Here is a 23,119-nt window from a genome sequence, read left to right on the forward strand (position 1 = left end):
CTATATTGTCTCTCCATGTTCTTCTTACCAAAATGAATCACTTCACATTTCTCTGCATTGAACTGCATCTGCCACCTGTCTGCCCATTCCACCAATCTGTCTATGCCCTTTTGAAGTTCTACACCATCCTCCTCACAGTTCACAATCCTTTCAAGTTTCGTATCATTTGAAAACTTTGAAATTGTGCCCTGTACACCAAGTTCTAGGTCGTTAATATATATCAGGAAAAGCAAGGGTCCCAACACTGATCCCTGGGGAACTCCACTACAAACCTTCCTCCAGCCCGGAAAATATCCATTAACCAGTACTCTTTGTTTCCTGTCACTCAACCAATTTCGCATCCAGGTTTGCTCACAAGTCTGTTGTGTTACACTGTATCAAATGCCTTTTGAAAGTCCATGTACACCACATCAACAGCATTGCCCTCATCAACCCTCTCTGTTACCTCCTCAAAAAACTCCAGCAAGTTAGTTAAACACGATTTTCCCATAGGAAATCCATGCTGGCTTTCCTTAATTAACTCGCATTTATCCACGTGACTATTGATTTTGTCCCAAATTATTTTTTCTACAAGTTTCCCCACCACTGAAGTTAAACTGACTGGCCTGTAGTTGCTGGATTTATCTTTACACCCTTTTTTGAAAAGGGTGTAATGTTGGTAATTCTCCAATCCTCTGGCACCACCCCCGCGTGTAAGACTGAAAAATTATGCTACTGTCTCTGCAATTTCTACCCTCACTTCCCTCAGTATCCTTGGATGCATCTCATCCGGCCCTGGTGCTTTATCCACTTTAAGTACAGACAGCCGATCTAATACTTACTCTTTATCAATTTTAAACCCCTCTAGAGTCTGACTTACCTTCTCTTTCAACATTACCAAGGAAGGAGATGCAATCCAGGCAAAGACTTGCAAAATATTCATTTAATACCTCAGCCATGCCCTCTGCCTCCTTATGTAAATCCCCTTTCTGGTCCCTAATTGGCCCTACTCCTCCTTTTACCACTCTTTTACTATTTATATGCCTACAGAAAACTTTGAGATTTCTTTTAATGCTAGCAGCCAGTCGCTTTTCCTCCTCTAATCCTTCTGCCAAATACTTCAACTCTATGCCCCCCGGTTATTGACCTCTCTGCTAAGGGTGGTAGGTCCTTCCTAGCCATTCTATCTAGGGCCTTTTAATTTTATAGACCTCAATTATATCTCCCCTCAGCTTCCTCTGTTGTAAAGAAAACAACCCCAGCCTATCCAATTCTCCATTCCTGGCAATATGCTGATAAATCTCCTCTGTACCCTCTCTCACGTGATCACATCCTTCCTGTAATGCAAAGATGCAGTGGGAGCTTTACTCTGTATCTAGCTCATTCTATACCTAGCCCAGGAGTGTTTGATGTGTCACTGTAGTGGGAGCTGTGTCTAACCCGTGCTTTATCCAGTAGCCTCAATGACCACTAACCCCACATCGCACCATCCTTATCAGGAATGCTTGCCCTGCCCCAGCATCCGCCAATTTTACAAGTCTGTTGCTTTGAAGTGTCTTGAATTCCCTGCAATGTGAAATCTTCCAGAGCCACCAGCTGCATTTTATATAACTGCCCTGTGTGCGGTCTGTTGGTGGAGTTCTCCCCCTTCCAAGCACAAATTGCAGGATAGACATGCCTGGGAACAGCTTGCTAGTACTGATATTTGGGGAATGAACACTAGGAAACATGCAGGAATAACACGACACAAGGGAAGCTAAAGGAAATACTCAAAACCACTTCTTTTCAAGTTATTTATTCTGAAATAAAAGGAATTTACCACAGTAGAAAAAACAGCCCTTTGATGACATTCGAGTTGTGATTTATATTAACAGCATGAAGAAAAGATAAAAGGAGAATTTTTGGGACACTTGCCCTGTTGACGAATCCTAAAGAAATGTTTTCACTCATACTCCTCTGCATGATACATTAAAAGCTTTTACGTTTCAACCTGAAGACATTATACCACATACACAGGGTGCTGAATAGTGAAACCACAGCACAGTGCAACAACCCCAAATTACTAAAATAAAAGCAAAATACTGCAGAATGTTAACTCCATTTCTCTCTCCACAGACGCTGCCAGTCCTGCTGAGTACTTCCAGCATTTCTTGTTTTTATTAACCCAAATTACTGTTAGTGTTGGGTCACAGTCACCTCAACAGCAGTTGGCAGGTATTTTACAAATGGTCAAGGAGTGTTAGAATACAAGGTATTTAAAAAAGGGGTGATGTCTGCACCACCTGCCAACCAGGAGGGTTCTGGATTTGACCCCATCTATGCAAACTCCTCATTTTAGTCGTGGTAACAGAAGAGATCCAGAGATCAGCTTGAAACTGTGGTAAAATGGGGCACAGTTAGCAACCCTCCCCCCCCCCCCCCACCCCCCACCCACCTCCCCAGCCCAGCACATGTTCAAAGTTGGGGGGGTAGAAATGGAGGATGCAGCCATACCTGAGATGGTGAGAAATATATCATGGGGAGAACTGTACATTATAAAAAAGGGGTAAAATATTTTGGAAATTGATAATAGATCTGACTCCAACTATACCAGTGTTTGCCCCCATTCCTAAACTATTCTTTACAGCAAGCTGTGGATCTACCAGTCAGTGCTTTTACTGTGTATTCAGCCACCCAGAACCAAACACACATTTTAACACAATTATAAAATCACAGAGTTAGGACATGTCAAAGATAATCTGAAAATTATCCTCACAAAGGGAAATTAGGGCACCAAAGCTGTTATCTAGTACTTTTAAACAAAATCACGAGATAAGACTCACTCCTCTCAATCACTGATCCAATGTCTGGGGCAGGTTCAACAGCAAGGCACTATATGCAGAGAGCAAAGCAAGTGACACACAACACAGGACAAGCCACTGCAGGCCAAGTCTAATTCACAAGTCAAAAACTGCACCAAAAATGAAATCCTCAAGGGGCCTGGTTCAAAGGTTTCCCAATGGTTAAAAATATGGGAACAGAGGTCAACAAGAACAAAATTCATTTGCTCCCGAAGAGCAGACCTGTAAATAAATTGATGCAGACAGGACACCCGACTATCAATAAGACAGTTGACAAACGGGGTTTTTCACCCATCTCACCCAAGCCTGACCCATGAGTTCTCACCCCCTCCACACCATCTGGAGGTTCTCCACCCCCTAGATTTACCATAGTCTGGGTAAGATATGTGTGTAATGATGGCTACACACCACGTGGTTTAGTGGATAGACTCATCTTACAGGGAGTACTGGACTGCAATCACTGCTCATATATCAAAGGCAACAGATATATTTTTGCATCATTTACCTAACGAAATGATTGGACTGAGCACACTGACCTGAATCAATTTAACACGTAGAAGATAAAGGCGTCAGGAAGAGGCATCTTGTGCTCGATATACCCAGCAATATATGGATATACCCACAAGGGATCTCAGTTCAGCTTCAGACCTTCAAATGCTTAAACAATCACACAGGACTATTTCAATCAATTCCTGCCAATGTTTCACTAAGTTACAGTTAATGTGTTGTACACAAAAGGCTGAGGAAATAATTCAGCTCCCAGTGTCCAGTAGGAATAAAGGCTTGTGTTGGTTCTGTAATTAAAAACATTTAAAATGACAGATTCACTACTGTTAGGCAGAGTTATCATTCTTTCTATCAAGACATCTCCTATTTGATCACCAGCATGGCACAGATTCCTTGAACCACAGCACTGCAAGATTCTCCACAGAAAACTCAAGGCCCAATCTCAGTTCCATCCAACCAAGAAAGCCCAATGACAATCCCCTTAGCCCTGTCCATTGAGGATGATTGGCAGAGGGAGCAAGATCTGAGTCCTCGTGACCTTACCCTTTGGCATGAGCCATGCCCATCTGAGGAAGGCATATCCAAGAGTGGGCAAGGCACTGAAGTTGGTTTTCACAGACAAGGGCAGATTGTTGCTTGAAATCTCAAAAGTGCACAATAGGCTAAGAACAGGAAGATGAACCACAGCGGTGTCTCACCTCACTCTGACCTATTTGGAAATTATATTTAAAGGTTCAATATTATAGCACCATACAAAATCCTCTTTTAGAAAGCCATAAAAACAGACACTGCTGGAAAGATGGGACATTGGGAGAGTATCTTGCTCTTTGGTCAGTGCCAACAGATCTCTGTCATCCACTGTAAAAGGCAGACAGTTTCTCTGACAATGCTGCATTCTTTTGGTATTACACTGGAGTGTTTGAATAGGGTTTGAAACCATAGCCTTCTGTTTCACAAAGTGACAGTATCACTGACTGAGACAAACAACCATGAAATCTGCATTCAGACAGGCACCAACTGTCCCAGGAGGAAAGAGCATACTGACATATGGACTTGACCCAGGAAGGGACAGCACACTAAGGCACGAACTGACCCAGGAGGGCACTGGTTGCCCATTCTGGGATGAACAAATGGCTTTAAACAGGTGAAGTAACTGCACAGATTTGCAATTGATTGGACACCTAGTACCTTTACCTTTCACACAGCAAATTATCTGGGTGCCTAACAGCTGCCTGCACTGATGAAGCAAAACATCTAACTCTTATTTCAGTTGACAAGTCTGTGCTAGAACACTTCCCCCTCCCCCCAGTGACGACTGAGCACACCCCCCCCCCCACCCCACTTCCCCCTGTAATCCGATCAAAAGTAGAAAAGGGAAATGAGTTCACACAATCTTAAGCCATTATAATCCTGCCCCGACCCTCAATAACTATCCTCATCACAGATGTACAGCAGTTGGAATACCAGAACACGGACTCCAACTCCTAGGCCTGGCTCATGTACGCTAGCATCAGCTCCGAATTTCCCCCTCCCCGGCAGGGCAGGAATGGGCAGGGCAGGGGAACAGTGGGGCCGGCAGGGCAGAAACAAGCAGAGCAGACGATGCATCCCACTGCTCTACCAGGCAACATTTTTGCTTCACATTCTAAAGTTGGTTTTTTCTTTGAAACAAGGAGTTAAGGAGGAGGGACCAAACATTAAGTTGGAAATGAATCCCTACCCCAGTACTGGGTTAATTCAGTGCCATTGTAGCCCTAAGCTGCGACTATCCAACAATGTTCAAAAAATATCAGCACACTATTACTGCACACTTTGACAGTTGGGTAGACGAGTGGCAGATGGAATTTAATACAGAGAAGTGTGAGGTGATGCATTTTGGCAAAAAGGATAGGGAGAGGCAATACAGAGTAAATGGCACAGTTCTAAAGAGCATGCAGGAACAGAGGGACCTGGGGATTCATGTGCATCGATCTTTGAAGCTGGCAGGACATATTGAAAGGGTAGTTAGCAAAGTATATGTGACCTTGGGCTTCATAAATAGAGGTACTGAGTACAAAAGTAGGGAAGTTATACTGAACCTTTATAAAGCTCTGGTTAGGCCACAACTAGAGTATTGCATCCAGGTTTGGTCACCACATTTTAGGAAGGATGTGAGGATTCTTGAGAGGGTGCAGAGGAGATTTACCAGAATGGTTCCAGGGATGGGGGATTTTAGTTACAAGGTTAGGTTGGAGAAGCTCGGGTTGTTCTCCTTGAAGCAAAGGAGATTGAGGGGAGATCTGATAGAGGTGTACAAGAATACAACAGGTTTAGATAAGGTAGACAAAGAAAAGTTGTTCCCATTAGCTGATCGTACAAGGACTAGGGGACACAGATTTAAGGTTTTGGGCAAGAGATGCACGGGGGAGGTGAGAAAGAACTTTTTTAACACAGCGAGTGGTAATGACCTGAAACTCGCTGCCCACGAGGGTGATGGAAGCAGAGACAATCAATGATTTCAGAAGTAAACTGGATGGGCACTTTAAAGAAAGAAACTTGCAGGGTTATGGGGATAGAGTGGGGGAATGGGACTGACTGGATTGCTCTGCGGAGAGCCAGCAGAAACTCGATGGGCTGAATGGCTCCTTCTGTACTGTAAGACTCTATGACTTGCTTATTCACTGTAAGTAAATGCACATTTCAGCAGTAAAGTGCAAAATTCTCAATTGTTCCCAGTGTCAGGAACATCACAGCTGGTTAAAATGCCTCCTCTGTTGGCGATTTTAAAAAAAAATTATCTGAAAAAGGCAATAGCCAGTGAACAAATGGTCCAGCCACAGCCAACCACCTGAATTCCCATCCCTCATGTCCCAGATCACAATAAGGCAAGACTCTCCGCTTCCTGTGCAAAAACTAAAAGGCAAAGTGCATGTGACTGTTGATCATTTCACACCATGCACAAGATCCTTTATGCTCACCTGCATTCTAAGATGGCTCCCTCACTTTGCACAACATACGAATGCACAGCAGCCTAACACTGCATGAAGAAAGCAGCAGACACAGAGGGTTAGAACTCATCGATAGGAATGTGTTCTGTTGATGTGAAGCTGGGACCTCTTAATAGCAGCTGAGTCTCCACATGCCTTATAAAACAGACAGTTTATTGCTAATCAAAGCCGGGATACAATCAGCACTCATACTGCTCCAGGTCAGAGCTGACTTCACCAGCTTCGTCAGCCTTTCACATATAATAAAGTGACTTTAACACATACAGTGCATCTCTACATATAGAAAGACTGTCTGTAAGAAACAAAATACCACAGAATGTGGATAGCTGGCAGCAAAAACGATTCTGCCCCTGCCGCTTCCCCCTTCTCCAATTACCCTGATAAAGCACGTGCAGTTTACGATGAACTCACAACCAAGGTGTTAAAGACACCTATTATTCTGCACAAAAACCATCTCCACATAGTGAAACCACACGGAACCCCTGGTCACAGGGTAACCCCCCAAACCCCCCATTCCCAGGCAATGCGGCCAAAGGGCATCTGCCTAATCGGTAGAAGAAATGAACTCAAATTGCTGGAATCTGCTCCAGGACCTCGTTGAGGAGATGGTCGATGGCTGCTTCAAGCCACTCTCAGCAGGGCCCCTTCACACCAATGTGCCCTCCTCTGCTGCTCCTTTGGGCTCTGCTCTAGGAAGATTTCAATCGCACCACCACCAGAGTGGTGATAACTCCCAGAGTGAAGATGGTGATGGTCTGCCAAGTTGGTGTGCCCAAGAGAGCTTCCTGTGAAACAAAGCCACCAAAAATGGGTTAGACAAAATGAGGAGAAATTTCCATTGCGCTGTATTCCTAAATGCCTCAAAGAAGTTACTTCAGGGACAGCACAAAGAACCAATAGTAGCTACGGGGATCGAGCTGGTGAGTGGGACTGACTGCATAGCTTTGTGAAGAGCTGGCAGAGACTCGATGGGCCAAACTGCCTCCTTCTGTGGGTCAGAAGGTCAAAGGTTCAAGCCCCACTCCAGCTATGCAATCCACACTGAGGGAGCGCCGCAGTGTGGGAGGGTCAGCGCTGAGGGAGCGCCGCAGTGTGGGAGGGTCAGCGCTGAGGGAGCGCCGCAGTGTGGGAGGGTCAGCGCTGAGGGAGCGCCGCACGGCGGGAGGGTCAGCGCTGAGGGAGGGTCAGCGCTGAGGGAGCGCCGCACGGCGGGAGGGTCAGCGCTGAGGGAGGGTCAGCGCTGAGGGAGCGCCGCACGGCGGGAGGGTCAGCGCTGAGGGAGCGCCGCACGGCGGGAGGGTCAGCGCTGAGGGAGGGTCAGCGCTGAGGGAGGGCCAGCGCAGAGGGAGGGGCCGCACGGCGGGAGGGCCAGCGCTGAGGGAGGGCCGCACGGCGGGAGGGCCAGCGCTGAGGGAGGGCCGCACGGCGGGAGGGCCAGCGCTGAGGGAGGGCCGCACGGCGGGAGGGCCAGCGCTGAGGGAGCGCCGCACGGCGGGAGGGCCAGCGCTGAGGGAGCGCCGCACGGCGGGAGGGCCAGCGCTGAGGGAGCGCCGCACGGCGGGAGGGCCAGCGCTGAGGGAGCGCCGCACGGCGGGAGGGCCAGCGCTGAGGGAGCGCCGCACGGCGGGAGGGCCAGCGCTGAGGGAGCGCCGCACGGCGGGAGGGCCAGCGCTGAGGGAGCGCCGCACGGCGGGAGGGCCAGCGCTGAGGGAGCGCCGCACGGCGGGAGGGCCAGCGCTGAGGGAGCGCCGCACGGCGGGAGGGCCAGCGCTGAGGGAGCGCCGCACGGCGGGAGGGCCAGCGCTGAGGGAGCGCCGCACGGCGGGAGGGCCAGCGCTGAGGGAGCGCCGCACGGCGGGAGGGCCAGCGCTGAGGGAGCGCCGCACGGCGGGAGGGCCAGCGCTGAGGGAGCGCCGCACGGCGGGAGGGCCAGCGCTGAGGGAGCGCCGCACGGCGGGAGGGCCAGCGCTGAGGGAGCGCCGCACGGCGGGAGGGCCAGCGCTGAGGGAGCGCCGCACGGCGGGAGGGCCAGCGCTGAGGGAGCGCCGCACGGCGGGAGGGCCAGCGCTGAGGGAGCGCCGCACGGCGGGAGGGCCAGCGCTGAGGGAGCGCCGCACGGCGGGAGGGCCAGCGCTGAGGGAGCGCCGCACGGCGGGAGGGCCAGCGCTGAGGGAGCGCCGCACGGCGGGAGGGCCAGCGCTGAGGGAGCGCCGCACGGCGGGAGGGCCAGCGCTGAGGGAGCGCCGCACGGCGGGAGGGCCAGCGCTGAGGGAGCGCCGCACGGCGGGAGGGCCAGCGCTGAGGGAGCGCCGCACGGCGGGAGGGCCAGCGCTGAGGGAGCGCCGCACGGCGGGAGGGCCAGCGCTGAGGGAGCGCCGCACGGCGGGAGGGCCAGCGCTGAGGGAGCGCCGCACGGCGGGAGGGCCAGCGCTGAGGGAGCGCCGCACGGCGGGAGGGCCAGCGCTGAGGGAGCGCCGCACGGCGGGAGGGCCAGCGCTGAGGGAGCGCCGCACGGCGGGAGGGCCAGCGCTGAGGGAGCGCCGCACGGCGGGAGGGCCAGCGCTGAGGGAGCGCCGCACGGCGGGAGGGCCAGCGCTGAGGGAGCGCCGCACGGCGGGAGGGCCAGCGCTGAGGGAGCGCCGCACGGCGGGAGGGCCAGCGCTGAGGGAGCGCCGCACGGCGGGAGGGCCAGCGCTGAGGGAGCGCCGCACGGCGGGAGGGCCAGCGCTGAGGGAGCGCCGCACGGCGGGAGGGCCAGCGCTGAGGGAGCGCCGCACGGCGGGAGGGCCAGCGCTGAGGGAGCGCCGCACGGCGGGAGGGCCAGCGCTGAGGGAGCGCCGCACGGCGGGAGGGCCAGCGCTGAGGGAGCGCCGCACGGCGGGAGGGCCAGCGCTGAGGGAGCGCCGCACGGCGGGAGGGCCAGCGCTGAGGGAGCGCCGCACGGCGGGAGGGCCAGCGCTGAGGGAGCGCCGCACGGCGGGAGGGCCAGCGCTGAGGGAGCGCCGCACGGCGGGAGGGCCAGCGCTGAGGGAGCGCCGCACGGCGGGAGGGCCAGCGCTGAGGGAGCGCCGCACGGCGGGAGGGCCAGCGCTGAGGGAGCGCCGCACGGCGGGAGGGCCAGCGCTGAGGGAGCGCCGCACGGCGGGAGGGCCAGCGCTGAGGGAGCGCCGCACGGCGGGAGGGCCAGCGCTGAGGGAGCGCCGCACGGCGGGAGGGCCAGCGCTGAGGGAGCGCCGCACGGCGGGAGGGCCAGCGCTGAGGGAGCGCCGCACGGCGGGAGGGCCAGCGCTGAGGGAGCGCCGCACGGCGGGAGGGCCAGCGCTGAGGGAGCGCCGCACGGCGGGAGGGCCAGCGCTGAGGGAGCGCCGCACGGCGGGAGGGCCAGCGCTGAGGGAGCGCCGCACGGCGGGAGGGCCAGCGCTGAGGGAGCGCCGCACGGCGGGAGGGCCAGCGCTGAGGGAGCGCCGCACGGCGGGAGGGCCAGCGCTGAGGGAGCGCCGCACGGCGGGAGGGCCAGCGCTGAGGGAGCGCCGCACGGCGGGAGGGCCAGCGCTGAGGGAGCGCCGCACGGCGGGAGGGCCAGCGCTGAGGGAGCGCCGCACGGCGGGAGGGCCAGCGCTGAGGGAGCGCCGCACGGCGGGAGGGCCAGCGCTGAGGGAGCGCCGCACGGCGGGAGGGCCAGCGCTGAGGGAGCGCCGCACGGCGGGAGGGCCAGCGCTGAGGGAGCGCCGCACGGCGGGAGGGCCAGCGCTGAGGGAGCGCCGCACGGCGGGAGGGCCAGCGCTGAGGGAGCGCCGCACGGCGGGAGGGCCAGCGCTGAGGGAGCGCCGCACGGCGGGAGGGCCAGCGCTGAGGGAGCGCCGCACGGCGGGAGGGCCAGCGCTGAGGGAGCGCCGCACGGCGGGAGGGCCAGCGCTGAGGGAGCGCCGCACGGCGGGAGGGCCAGCGCTGAGGGAGCGCCGCACGGCGGGAGGGCCAGCGCTGAGGGAGCGCCGCACGGCGGGAGGGCCAGCGCTGAGGGAGCGCCGCACGGCGGGAGGGCCAGCGCTGAGGGAGCGCCGCACGGCGGGAGGGCCAGCGCTGAGGGAGCGCCGCACGGCGGGAGGGCCAGCGCTGAGGGAGCGCCGCACGGCGGGAGGGCCAGCGCTGAGGGAGCGCCGCACGGCGGGAGGGCCAGCGCAGAGGGAGCGCCGCACGGCGGGAGGGCCAGCGCAGAGGGAGCGCCGCACGGCGGGAGGGCCAGCGCAGAGGGAGCGCCGCACAGCGGGAGGGTCAGCGCAGAGGGAGCGCCATCTTTTGGATGAGGTGTTAATTGAAGGCTGTTTGACCTCTTGGGTGGATATAAAATATCAATGGCACTATTTCAGTGTTCAGGGAGTTCTGCTTCCATTGCTGCCGACCCAAGTGACAGACGTGCTGAACAGTACTCATCTGTCTTTAAGCCACTGTGTCCCAACACACGCCACAGCGAACAATTCAGATGTAATGTTGGAGGATCCACATTTCAGCATCGGGGCTAGTAATGCTAGCCCGACACAAGTCTATTGTGAACTACACTGTAGGAAGGATATCCACAGCACAGCACTAAATAATATCACTTAAATCCCACAGAAACAAATGCAGGTATGAACGCTCACCCAACCCCCGTGGTCCCGAATCCACCGCAGAATATTTTCCTGGATATATTCCATAGTCCAGCTGATTATAGTTTGGATTAGTTCTGGAATCTTCTGGCACATGGCCTACAAATAATTATAAACCAATCATCAGATACCTTAAAGCGATATTTCAGGTAGCTACAGCATGGCCCTTCCAGAGGGAAACTTACTGCAAACAGACTCAAGCAACAGACATTTGGTTAAGTGCAGCGTGCAGATATTCAGTGAGAAGCACAACAGAAATCAAGAGGCTAGTCAACTGGAAGACTCGCTTTTGAACTTAAGAGTCATAGATTCATTTATGGTACAGGAGGCCATTCAGTCCACTGAGTCTATGCCAGCTCTCCCTACAGGAATCCAAACAGTCTCATTCCCCCACTCGATCCCTGTTGCCCTGCAAGTTTATTTCCTTCAAGTGCCCATCCAATTTCCTTTTGAAATCATTGATGGTCTCCGCTTCCACCACCTTCCTGGGCAGCGAGTTCCAGGTCATTACCACTTACTGTGTAAAAAAAGTTCTTTCTCACATCTCTCCTGCACCTCTGGCCCAAAACCTTAAATCCGTGTCCCATGGTCCTTGCACTTTAAACTGATCAAAGTCACTTCAAATATAAAAGAGCAGCATATCAGAGACAGAAGCTGGGTCTTACATTATAACCAGCTTGGTCCGGAGCAGAAACATCTTCTTGATGTTGAGTGATGACCAGGAATTTGAAGTCAAGTTTGAAAGAAGATCTAGATTTTTCCAGATCTTTTCCACAGCTCACAGGTCAGGAAAAAATGGTCGATTATAGACGGAAGCAGAGTCTTACATTTGTTCCAATGTAATCCAGCGCAGTAATGTGATCTTGATGTCCAATGAAGCCAGGAAATCCCATCCAGATCTTAATCCAGATCTTTACCAGAGCTCACAGGGTAAGGTCTGGGGATGAGGTTTGTACCATCAGACAGAGGCTGTTTAAACTAACAGTTAACTTGAAGTCTGAGCCAAAAATGCATCCACTGTTAGAATCCAGGGAACATAAACAGCAGAAGAGAGGATTTAATGGGGAGAAAGAGCAACAAATGACATCAGATGGCCACGGATAGACGTGAACAGCGAGGAGCTCCCCAGTGAGCTGACTGCCCAGGAGCCATCTTGGTTAGCCCACAGAATACTAAAACAGATCACAGTAAACGACATCCCACTGGAAGTGGTATGCAAATTCCGCTACCTTGGGTCCGTGGTGATGGACAATCTGTCCCTTGACATACAGCTTGATACACACATAGGAAAAGCAGCTACCACCTTTGGCTGACTCGCGAAACACGCATGGGACAACACCAAGCTGACCCTTAAGACCAAGCTGATGGTTTATCAGCCCTGTGTTCTCAGCATCTTGCTGTATGACTGTGAAACATGAGCGACGCAGCAACCAGGAAAAGAAGCTCAATAATTTCCACCTTCACTGTCTGCGGTGCATTATGGGTATATCCTGGCAGGACAAAATCACAAATGTCACAGTCCTCTCACAGGCAGAGATCCCAAGTGTGTTGGCACTAATCAAACAGAGGTGACTTCGGTGGATCGGACACGTCTGCAGGATGAAAGATGGTTTCGTACTCAAGGACCTTCTGTATGTTGAGGTAGCCGGGGCCAGACGATCAGTGGGGCGCCCAAAGCTCCACTTCAAGGATGCTTGCAACCGTGACATGAAAGCATTACAGCCTTGGTTCAAACATGGACAAAAGAGCTGAACTCCAGAGGTGAGGTAAGAGTGACTGCCTTTGACATCAAGGCAGCATTTGACTGAGTATAGCATCAAGGAGCCCTAGCAAAACTGAAGTCAATGGGAATCGGGGGAAACCTCTCCACCGGTTGGAGTCAGACCTAGCGCAAAGGAAGATGGTTGTGGTTGTTGGAGGTCAATCATCTCAGTCCCAGGACATCACTGCAAGAGTTCCTCAGGGTAGGGGCGGCACAGTGGTTAGCACCACAGCCTCACAGCTCCAGTGACCCGGGTTCAATTCTGGGTACTGCCTGTGTGGAGTTTGCAAGTTCTCCCTGTGTCTGTGTGGGTTTTCTCCGGGTGCTCCGGTTTCCTCCCACATGCCAAAGACTTGCAGGTTGATAGGTAAATTGGCCATTATAAATTGCCCCTAGTATAGGTAGGTGGTAGGGAAATATAGGGACAGGTGGGGATGTGGTAGGAATATGGAATTAGTGTAGGATTAGTATAAATGGGTGGTTGATGGTCGGCACAGACTCGGTGGGCCGAAGGGCCTGTTTCAGTGCTGTATCTCTAAACAAGACTAAACTAAAACTAGTGTCCTAGGTCCAACCATCTTCAACTTCTTCATCAATGACCTTCCCTCCATCATAAGGTCAGAAGTGGGGATGTTCTCTGATGATTGCACAATGTTCAGCACCATTCACGACTCCTCAGACACTGAAGCAGCCCATGTCCAGATGCAGCAAGACATGGACAACATCCAGGTTTGGACTGATAAGTGGCAAGTAACATTTGCACCACATAAGCGCCAGGCAGTGACCATCGCAAAGAAGAGAGAATCTAACCATCTCCCCTTGATGTTCAATGGTATTACCATCGCTGAATCTTCCACTATCAACATCCCGGGGGTTACCATTGACCAGAAACTGAACTGGACCAGCCACATAAATACTGTGCCGACAAGAGCAGGTCAGAGGCTGGGCATTCTGCGGCATGTAACTCACCTTCTGTCTCCCCAACTCCTGTCCACCATTGACAAGGCACAAGTCGGGAGTGTGATGTGATACTCTCCACTTGCCTGGCTGGGTGCAGCTCCAACATCACTCAAGAAGCTCGACATCATCCAAGACAAAGCAGCCTACTTGCTTGGCACCCCCTCCACCACCTTAAACGTTCACTCCCTTCATTACCAACGCACAGTGGCAGGACTGTGTACCATCTACAAATTGCAATGCAGCAACTCACCAAGGCTCCTTAGACAGTACCTTCCAAACCCACGACCTCTACCACCTAGAAGACAAGGGAGCAGATGCATGGGAACACCACCACCTGCAAGTTCCCCTCCAAGTCACACACCATCCTGACTTGGAACAATATCGCCATTCCTTCACTGTCGCTGGGTCAAAATCCTGGAGCTCCCTTCCTAACAGCACTGTGGGTGTATCTACACCCCAAGGACTGCAGTTGTTTAAGAAGGCAGCTCACCACCACCTTCTCAAGGGCAATTAGCGATGGGCAATAAATGCTGGCCAAGCCAGCGACGCCCACATCTGGGAATCTATCAAATCTCCCCTCAATCTCCTTTTCTCCAAGAACAGCCACCCCAACTTCTCCAATCTAACCTTGTAGCTAAAATCCCTCATTCCTGGAACTATTCTGGTAAATCTCCTCTGCACCTTCTCAGGGACCCTCACATCCTTCCTAAGGTGTGGTGACCAGAACTGGACGCAATACTCTAGTTATGGCCATAACTAGAGCTTTTATAAAGGTTCAGCATAACTTCTGTGTTTTTGTACTCAATGCCTCTATTTATGAAGCCCAAATCCCATATGCTTTGCTAACCACTCTCTCACTATGTCCTGCCACCTTCAAAGATCAGTGCACATGAACCCCCAGGTCCCTCTGTTCCTGCACACTCTTTAGAACTGTGCCATTTAGTCTATATTGCCTCTCCCTATCCCTTCTGCCAAAATGCGTCACCTCAAATTTCTCTATATTAAATTGCCACTCTCCTGCCAGCCTATGTTCTGTTGCAGTCAATTGGTATAATTCTTACGGTTTGCCACTCCTCCAAGTCTGGCATCATTGGGGGACTGGGGGAGGAGATGGGAGAGTCGTGGGGCTCGAGGCAGGGGTTTGGATGGAAAAGTTGTGCGCCTCGGGGAAGGGGTTTGGATGGTGGGTTGTGGGGCTCAGGAGAGGGGTTTGGATGGGCGGGTTGTGGGGCTCGGGGGAGGAGATTGGATGGAAAAGTTGTGGGGCTCGGGGGAGGGGTTTGGATGGGCGGGTTGTGGGGCTCGGGGGAGGAGATTGGATGGAAAAATTGTGGGGCTCGGGGGAGGGGTTTGGATGGGTGGGTTGTGGGGCTCAAGGGAGGGGTTTGAATGGAAAAGTTGTGGGGCTCGGGGGAGGGGTTTGGATGGGCGGGTTGTGGGACTCAGGGGAGGGGTTTGGATGGAAAAGTTGTGGGGCTCGGGGGAGGGGTTTGGATGGAAAAGTTGTCGGGCTCGGGGGAGGAGATTGGATGGGCGGGTTGTGGGGCTCGGGGGAGGAGATTGGATGGACGGGTTGTGGGGCTCGGGGGAGGAGATTGGATGGGTGGGTTGTGGGGCTCGGGGGAGGAGATTGGATGGGCGGGTTTTGGGGCTCGGGGGAGGAGATTGGATGGGCGGGTTGTGGGCTCAGGAGAGGGGCTTCGACAGGCCTAGCTGCCGTTGCTTGTTCTGGACAAGTTCCTATTTGTTTCACTGAGGTGTGTGTGGGTGGCAGGATTAACTTGTTTTATTCAGCTCTGCTGTTTATGATCTATCAGAAGCATATCTGAGAAATTAATCTTTAGTGATTGGTGCAATTAACTTTGCCCTGGTGCTGTACTATGAAGTCTGCAGTTACTTTGCTCACCAGACTGTAACACTTGGAGGGAAATGGTTTGGATTGGGAGTTTCTCTACACCAGTTTTCCTACTGTGTGCACATCTCTTAGTTGAACCCAGCAGTGTGGATAACTGATATTCTGCTGGGGCTCTGTTCCATGTGAAAGAGAAAACTATGATGCTGTAGAATTGTAGGGAACTTTTAATCTCTGTTCCACAACAGCTGACTGACTTTTATTGAACCAAATTGTATTCTGAAAATTATTCAATAATCAGCCTCCTGGAATTTGAGTTAGTGCGTGCACCAGATTCCTTTAAGTAGCCAACTAGATAATGAGGCCACAGCGAGTTCAAGTTCAACACTTCCTGGGAAGTTTCATCACATGACCTTCAGCTGCCACGCCCCCATGCTCTCACCATTGGTCACCCGATATGTAAATCCTCACTATGCTCCTATTCTCAGCCAATAGGAAAGAGGGCAACTCTGTTACCCGATTGGATGATTCTTGGTTATTAATGGTACAGCCTTTTTCCCCATCTCCAATATTTTCATAACTATTAAACAAAAATGCTCAAAGAAAATGCATAAGTTTTCTCTAACGGCCCAATGATTTTACTCCCAGCTTGCTAACAGACTCCAGGACAATGCTGGAGGGTGGTAACCCTGGCACAGGCCGGTCTGTCACTCACCTCAGTAACAGATAACCCTGTAGGCCAGTGCACTGATGGGTAGGCTGGTCGTCACTCACAGCAAACTATGTACCTTTAGACGGTAAAAGTCAATTCTGGGTAAAGTTTTAGAAACAATAATTAGGGGTAAAAATCAACAGACACTTGAAGAGGTTCGAGTTAATTAAGGATAGTCAGCACAGATTTGTAAAAGGCAGATCATGCTTCATGAATTAATTGAATTTTTTGATGAAGTAACAGAGAAGGTTGAAGGGAAATGCGGTGGATGTTGTCTATATAGATTTAAGAAAGCATTTGATAAAGTGCCACATAAAAGGCCATAAAATTGAGGCTCATTGGAGGGTCAGTGTCAGTTTGGATAAAAAATTGGCTTAAGGACAGAAAAGAGTGAGTTGTGGTGAATGGTTATTTTTCAGACTGGAGGATGGTAGATAGTGGTGTTCCACAAGGGTCAGTGCTAGGATCCTAAAACCACTGCTTTTTTTGCTATATATTTTTTTAATGACTTGGATATTGGAATAGAGTAAAATTTCAAAATTTGCTAATGACACCAAACTTGGAGGAGTGGCAAACCATGAGGATAATACAAATCGACTGCAACAGGACATAGATAGGCTAGCAGAATGGGCAGACAAGTGGCAGATGGAATTTAATACTGACAAATGTGAGGTGATGCATTTTGGCAGAAGGGATAGGGAGAGGCAAAATATACTTAATGACACAGTTTTAAAGGGTGTAATAAACCTGCTGGGTTCCAGGGATAGAGCGGGGACAATAGTACTGATTGGATTGTTCCAGGCCAGAGAGTTGGCATGGACTCGATGGGCCGAATGGCTTCATTCTGTGCTGTAATGACAATTATTCTCAGACTCAATTGTAATAAAAGGAATTCTAATACCCATCTTAAATTTATGTTACACTTATTAAATTCTGATTTAGCCTGGCTTACTCTGAAGTAATATTTTGGCTTGATCTGATAGATTTGCAGAATTTAAACATTTTCTTTAGATTCTAGAGCTCATGCTTCTCTAACTTTCTGTCACAGCTCAGCGTCTTTACACCTGGGATCATTCCGGGTGGCACAGTGGCGAGCACCGCAGCCTCACAGCTCCAGCGACCCGGGTTCAATTCCGGGTACTGCCTGTGTGGAGTTTGCAAGTTCTCCCTGTGTCTGCGTGGTTTTCCTCCGGGTGCTCCGGTTTCCTCCCACATGCCAAAGACTTGCAGGTTGATAGGTAAATTGGCCATTAGAAATTGCCCCTAGTATAGGTAGGTGGTAGGGAAAATATAGGGACAGGTGGAGATGTGGTAGGAATATGGGCTTAGTGTAGGATTAGTATAAATGGGTGGTTGATGGTCGGCACATTCCTTCCACTCCCATCCTCCGTTTGTCCCTCTGCTCTGCCTCTTCTCCACATCTGATGGCTCAATTCCACTGGAGAGTTCAGATGCAGGTTAGACTCAGTTTTGTGTCTGTTGTTACCTTCCCTTCCCCAGGTATTCTGGGAATTATTACCAGTTTCATTTGGTGAATATTTTTGATGCCACTCTTGCAATATTGCATCTGAGCAGCCCTGCCCCAGGATTCTGCCAGAGTACAGGATAGTTAGTTTGCCACCACATCAATGCCTGTGCTGCCCATCCCCACAGAAAGTAGTCATACCTTCACAACAAGCTTGCATGCAAAGTAGAAGAGAGTCACCACTCTCCCCCAATTGATGACTCCATCAGCAAACTGTTCCTTGGCCACTCTGAAAAACATTTCCTTGGGGCACTGGGTGCCAATGTTGTCAATCATCCTGTGTGCAGAAGAAAGCTCAAATTAACCAGGCTGACTAGTATAAACATCATATAGACTAGATTACAGGATGCAAGGCAGAAACTGGGCTAAGAAATTCAGCTATGCCAATTCAGAGAGCATCAGATCACACCTGCTGCATTGTTACAGCATTCAGTGACTGCTGTTCTTCACTTTAGCATTTTGCTCCTAGACTGAGCAGCTGATGTTGAATTTCCTCTATGTCGAAGGGTTAACTGTTGGGACCTGATTATCGCAAGGTTACTGAGGGTTAGCGAGCAGCAGATTCCTGGACACAGACTGGAAAAGTTCTGCACCTATTAAGTGATGTGGTTTTGTAGAGTTTTGAAATTACAGACTCCAACATTATCCAATGCAGCATTTTATGCAGAACCGAAAACTGAAATCTCACAGGGTCCCACTTTCCCAAACATGTAGGAAGGATGTTCCCGATGGTGGGGGAGTCCAGAACCAGGGGTCATAGTCAAAGGATACAGGGTAAACCTTTCAGGACTGAGATGAGGAGAAATTTCTTCACCCAGAGTGGTGAGCCTGTGGAATTCGCTACCACAGAAAGCAGTTGAGGCCAAAACATTGTATGTTTTCAAGAAGGAGTTAGATATAGCTCTTGGGTTTAAAGGGATCAAAGGGTATGGGGTGAAAGCGGGAACAGGTTACTGAGTTGGATGATCAGCCATGATCATAATGAATGGTGGAGCAGGCTCGAAGGGCCGAGTGGCCTACTCCTGCTCCTATTTTCTATGTTTCAGTGGCTCAAACCCAAACACGAGAGTGATGGGATTAAAGTTTCTTCAATATGCTGGCTGGGTGGGGGTCCAGGCAGCCGAGTGCAGACCCCACCTCCCTCCACCTCCTCAAGTGACCTACTACTAAAAGTCAATTCACTCAATGGTGTACACAAAAACCAATCAAACTGACTAGTAATGAGATGAAGTGTTGAACTTAGGTCCCAGGCCAGGGACGCAGTTGGGTGGCGCAGTGGTTAGCACCGCAGCCTCACAGCTCCAGCGACCCGGGTTCGGTTCTGGGTACTGCCTGTGCGGAGTTTGCAAGTTCTCCCTGTGACCGCCTGGGTTTTCTCCGGGTGCTCCGGTTTCCTCCCACAGCCAAAGACTTGCAGGTTGATAGGTAAATTGGCCATTATAAATTACCCCTAGTGTAAGTAGGAGAATGGTGGGGATGTGGTAGGGATTATGGGATTAATGCAGGATTAGTATAAATGGGTGCTTGTTGGTCAGCACAGACTCGGTGGGCCAAAGGGCCTGTTTCAATGCTGTATCTCTCTATGACCTGTCAGTGGGCTGCAGCCTCACCTCTGCAACTCCACATTGCTATCGAGCTCGTCCCCAATCTGTCGCAGGCAAACACCAAGACGTTTTACATCGGGGTTACACAGTTCATCTTCTTTACCCCCAAGCTCCGTGATGGTTAAAGGCTTTTCACAACCTTCAGCACCTCGATTTGTCCGATCTATGATAAATCTGAAATTTTAAAAACTTCATTATTCTCCCAGGGTTATCATGGAAATTCAGCACCGGAGGAGCCTATTCAGCCCATCAGCCTCTGCTAGCATTCGCTCTTCACCTGAACCCATCCCTCAGCCCATTTCCTCAGTTAGTGCAGTCTCTGCATTAATCCTGGTTCTCAGTGACAAAACTAATGGCACTAACTGTCATTGGTACGTTATCCTGAAATGGCCACACATCAACATTTATTAGGCACATCCCATTCCAGGAGACTTGCTCCAGATTTTCCAGAATTCTTTCCCTCTGGAGAACCAGCTGGTCATCATCTGGTTCCTGACAACAAGGCTCAAGACTGGGAGCGAATCCCGGAAAATTCCTGCCATGCCATGTCAATGGTCAATGCCACATTCCTACTTTTGGGAAAGTCTGCAAGGATCCAGACTGAGCAATGCTGAAGGGAAAGTCAGTTATTCCTGAACTTGCATCAATCTGGCGAGGCTGGAGTAAGAGAGGAACAAACTCTTCCCAAAAACAATTAGACTAAAACTGACCTCTCACCTATTTAGATCAGCTCCGCACTAGGTGAATCTGAGGCTAGATTGGTGGCTGTTGTGGGACAATCACCGCACGAGAAAACTCAGGTACAGGTTCAATCGATTTATTCAAGCGTACGCAGGAAGAGACACCACCTCGGGTATTCCGAGGTAGAGGCCTGCTACCTGACCCGAACCCGATGGGACCCGACGACGTGTGTCGGATTCGGGTAGGGTCAATCTTCCGGGGCCGGCTTTCAGGCTCGGGGCGGGTCGGGCCGAGTCCGGATCGAGTCGGGTCGGGCCGGACACACACGGTAAGTGCTCTGCTGGTAAGTATTAAAAATTATTTTAAAAACTTACCTGACCTGGGAGTCCAGGACGAAACTGAGTCTGCGCAGTGAGCGAGTGACATCACTATGACAGCTCGAGCATGCGATGCAGCTTCTTACAGGAACTTAAGTAAAGGGATGGTCAGGTCGGGCCGACTAGTGGCGGGTTTGGGTCGGGTTGGGCTCAGGGCAAAATTGGAGGGACTCGGGCCAGGTCGGGCCCTCTGTGGTTCGGTCAGGTTCTTTTCCCGGCCTAAAGCAGGCCTCTATTCCGAGGTAATACTCTATAACTTTACATTCAGGAGCACAACTTATAGACTATTTCTTGTCATGCAATGTGTTTAAACAACTGAAGGTTGATATGATTGACCATTCATTTTAATTAAAACGATGGTGACTGATTACACATTCTAATGAGCACACTTCCTCAGCCTTATCGATACACATACCAGATGGCTCCATCCCAAGATTTTATCTCTTTGTTTCCTCGTTACGTTAACATTCAAGGAAACAGTTCACTGACCCGAAACGTTAACTCTGCTTCTCTTTCCACAGATGCTGCCAGACCTGCTGAGTGTTTTTATTTTCTTGTTTTTATTTCAGATTTCCAGCATCCGCAGTATTTTGCTTTTATAAACAGTTGACTTCATGGCCTCGAGGCCCCTGGCTCCAGCCTTTACTCCCTTATCCTGACCTTCGTCCAGGCAGCTTGTTATTCTTCCCTCATCCTATTAAATTCTGCTGAGATGCTTTTCTAAAACTCAACTTATCTCTACTTAACCCTTTCAGCGACAAAATTGCCACAACCAGACTCCAGATCCCATACTATCTGAGGACAAAACAGGTGAGCAATATTAAATTAAAACAAATCGGACACCTACCCCCGCAGAAGTGTGGCTCCTGTACACATGATCTGCTCACTGACTTGGTCTGAAAGAGGAACACAATGTTAGGGAATGCTGCAGCAAACAGTAAACACAAATATGGCAGGAGAGTGTAGCTGCATGATCTAGTACTGCAGCTTCATCTGTGAAAAAGCACAGCCTACAGACCGAAGCAGCAGTGCCCGTGGGGAAAGGGGTTTGGGGAGGGGGGTAACAGCTGTGGGAAAGGGGTTTGGGGAGGGGGTAACAGCCCGTGGGGAAGGGGGTTTGGGGAGGGGGTGTAACAGCCCGTGGGGAAGGGGGTGTGGGGAGGGGGGGTAACAGCCCGTGGGGAAGGGGGTGTGGGAGGGGGGGTAACAGCCCGTGGGGAAGGGGGTGTGGGGAGGGGGGGTAACAGCCCGTGGGGAAGGGGGTGTGGGGAGGGGGGGTAACAGCCCGTGGGGAAGGGGGTGTGGGGAGGGGGGGTAACAGCCCGTGGGGAAGGGGGTGTGGGGAGGGGGGGTAACAGCCGCTGGGGAAGGGGGTGTGGGGAGGGGGGGTAACAGCCCGTGGGGAAGGGGGTGTGGGGAGGGGGGGTAACAGCCCGTGGGGAAGGGGGTGTGGGGAGGGGGGGTAACAGCCCGTGGGGAAGGGGGTGTGGGGAGGGGGGGTAACAGCCCGTGGGGAAGGGGGTGTGGGGAGGGGGGGTAACAGCCCGTGGGGAAGGGGGGTGTGGGGAGGGGGGGGGTAACAGCCCGTGGGGAAGGGGGTGTGGGGAGGGGGGGTAACAGCCCGTGGGGAAGGGGGTGTGGGGAGGGGGGGTAACAGCCCGTGGGAAGGGGGTGTGGGGAGGGGGGGTAACAGCCCGTGGGGAAGGGGGTGTGGGGAGGGGGGGTAACAGCCCGTGGGGAAGGGGGTGTGGGGAGGGGGGGTAACAGCCCGTGGGAAGGGGGTGTGGGGAGGGGGGGTAACAGCCGTGGGGAAGGGGGTGTGGGGAGGGGGGGTAACAGCCCGTGGGGAAGGGGGTGTGGGGAGGGGGGGTAACAGCCCGTGGGGAAGGGGGTGTGGGGAGGGGGGGGTAACAGCCCGTGGGGAAGGGGGGTGTGGGGAGGGGGGGTAACAGCCCGTGGGGAAGGGGGTGTGGGGAGGGGGGGTAACAGCCCGTGGGGAAGGGGGTGTGGGGAGGGGGGTAACAGCCCGTGGGGAAGGGGGTGTGGGGAGGGGGGTAACAGCCCGTGGGGAAGGGGGTGTGGGGAGGGGGGTAACAGCCCGTGGGAAGGGGGTGTGGGGAGGGGGGGTAACAGCCCGTGGGGAAGGGGGTGTGGGGAGGGGGGTAACAGCCCGTGGGGAAGGGGGTGTGGGGAGGGGGGTAACAGCCCGTGGGGAAGGGGGTGTGGGGAGGGGGGTAACAGCCCGTGGGGAAGGGGGTGTGGGGAGGGGGGTAACAGCCCGTGGGGAAGGGGGTGTGGGGAGGGGGGTAACAGCCCGAGGGGAAGGGGGTGTGGGGAGGGGGGTAACAGCCCGAGGGGAAGGGGGTGTGGGGAGGGGGGTAACAGCCCGTGGGGAAGGGGGTGTGGGGAGGGGGGTAACAGCCCGTGGGGAAGGGGGTGTGGGGAGGGGGGTAACAGCCCGTGGGAAGGGGTGTGGGAGGGGGGTAACAGCCCGTGGGGAAGGGGGGTGTGGGGAGGGGGGGTAACAGCCCGTGGGGAAGGGGGTGTGGGGAGGGGGGTAACAGCCGTGGGGAAGGGGGTGTGGGGAGGGGGGTAACAGCCCGTGGGGAAGGGGGTGTGGGGAGGGGGGTAACAGCCCGTGGGGAAGGGGGTGTGGGGAGGGGGGTAACAGCCCGTGGGGAAGGGGGTGT

General features: G+C 52.7%; 1 protein-coding gene and 1 long non-coding RNA gene across 2 annotated transcripts in view; one reads left to right on the forward strand and one right to left on the reverse strand.

Moving 5' to 3' along the window:
• LOC137353506 (uncharacterized) overlaps positions 1-23,119 on the forward strand; it is a 691,250-nt gene that overhangs the window by 640,580 nt on the left and 27,551 nt on the right. The window lies entirely within an intron of this gene.
• Positions 1,759-21,322, reverse strand: LOC137353505 (apoptosis regulator BAX-like). The gene is made up of 5 exons (XM_068019886.1): positions 21,277-21,322; positions 19,378-19,545; positions 17,909-18,044; positions 10,951-11,055; positions 1,759-7,098 (listed from the first exon to the last, which is right to left on the reverse strand). The coding sequence occupies exons 1-5, from the start codon at positions 21,303-21,305 to the stop codon at positions 7,003-7,005; spliced, it is 534 nt and encodes a 177-aa protein (XP_067875987.1). The 5' UTR covers positions 21,306-21,322; the 3' UTR covers positions 1,759-7,002.

The sequence above is a fragment of the Heterodontus francisci genome, chromosome 41 (genome assembly GCF_036365525.1).
Source record: "Heterodontus francisci isolate sHetFra1 chromosome 41, sHetFra1.hap1, whole genome shotgun sequence".
NCBI lineage: Eukaryota > Metazoa > Chordata > Chondrichthyes > Heterodontiformes > Heterodontidae > Heterodontus > Heterodontus francisci.

Bases quoted from the DNA above. Each gene is read 5' to 3' on its own strand.
- LOC137353505 (XM_068019886.1), bottom strand. From the start codon at position 21,305: ATGTGTACAGGAGCCACACTTCTGCGGGG. The intron at 11,056-17,908 runs GTATGACTACTT...AATTATTTGTAG, and splicing joins CATGCAAGCTTGTTGTGAAG to GCCATGTGCCAGAAGATTCC. The intron at 7,099-10,950 runs GTGAGCGTTCAT...TTTGTTTCACAG, and splicing joins TTCGGGACCACGGGGGTTGG to GAAGCTCTCTTGGGCACACC.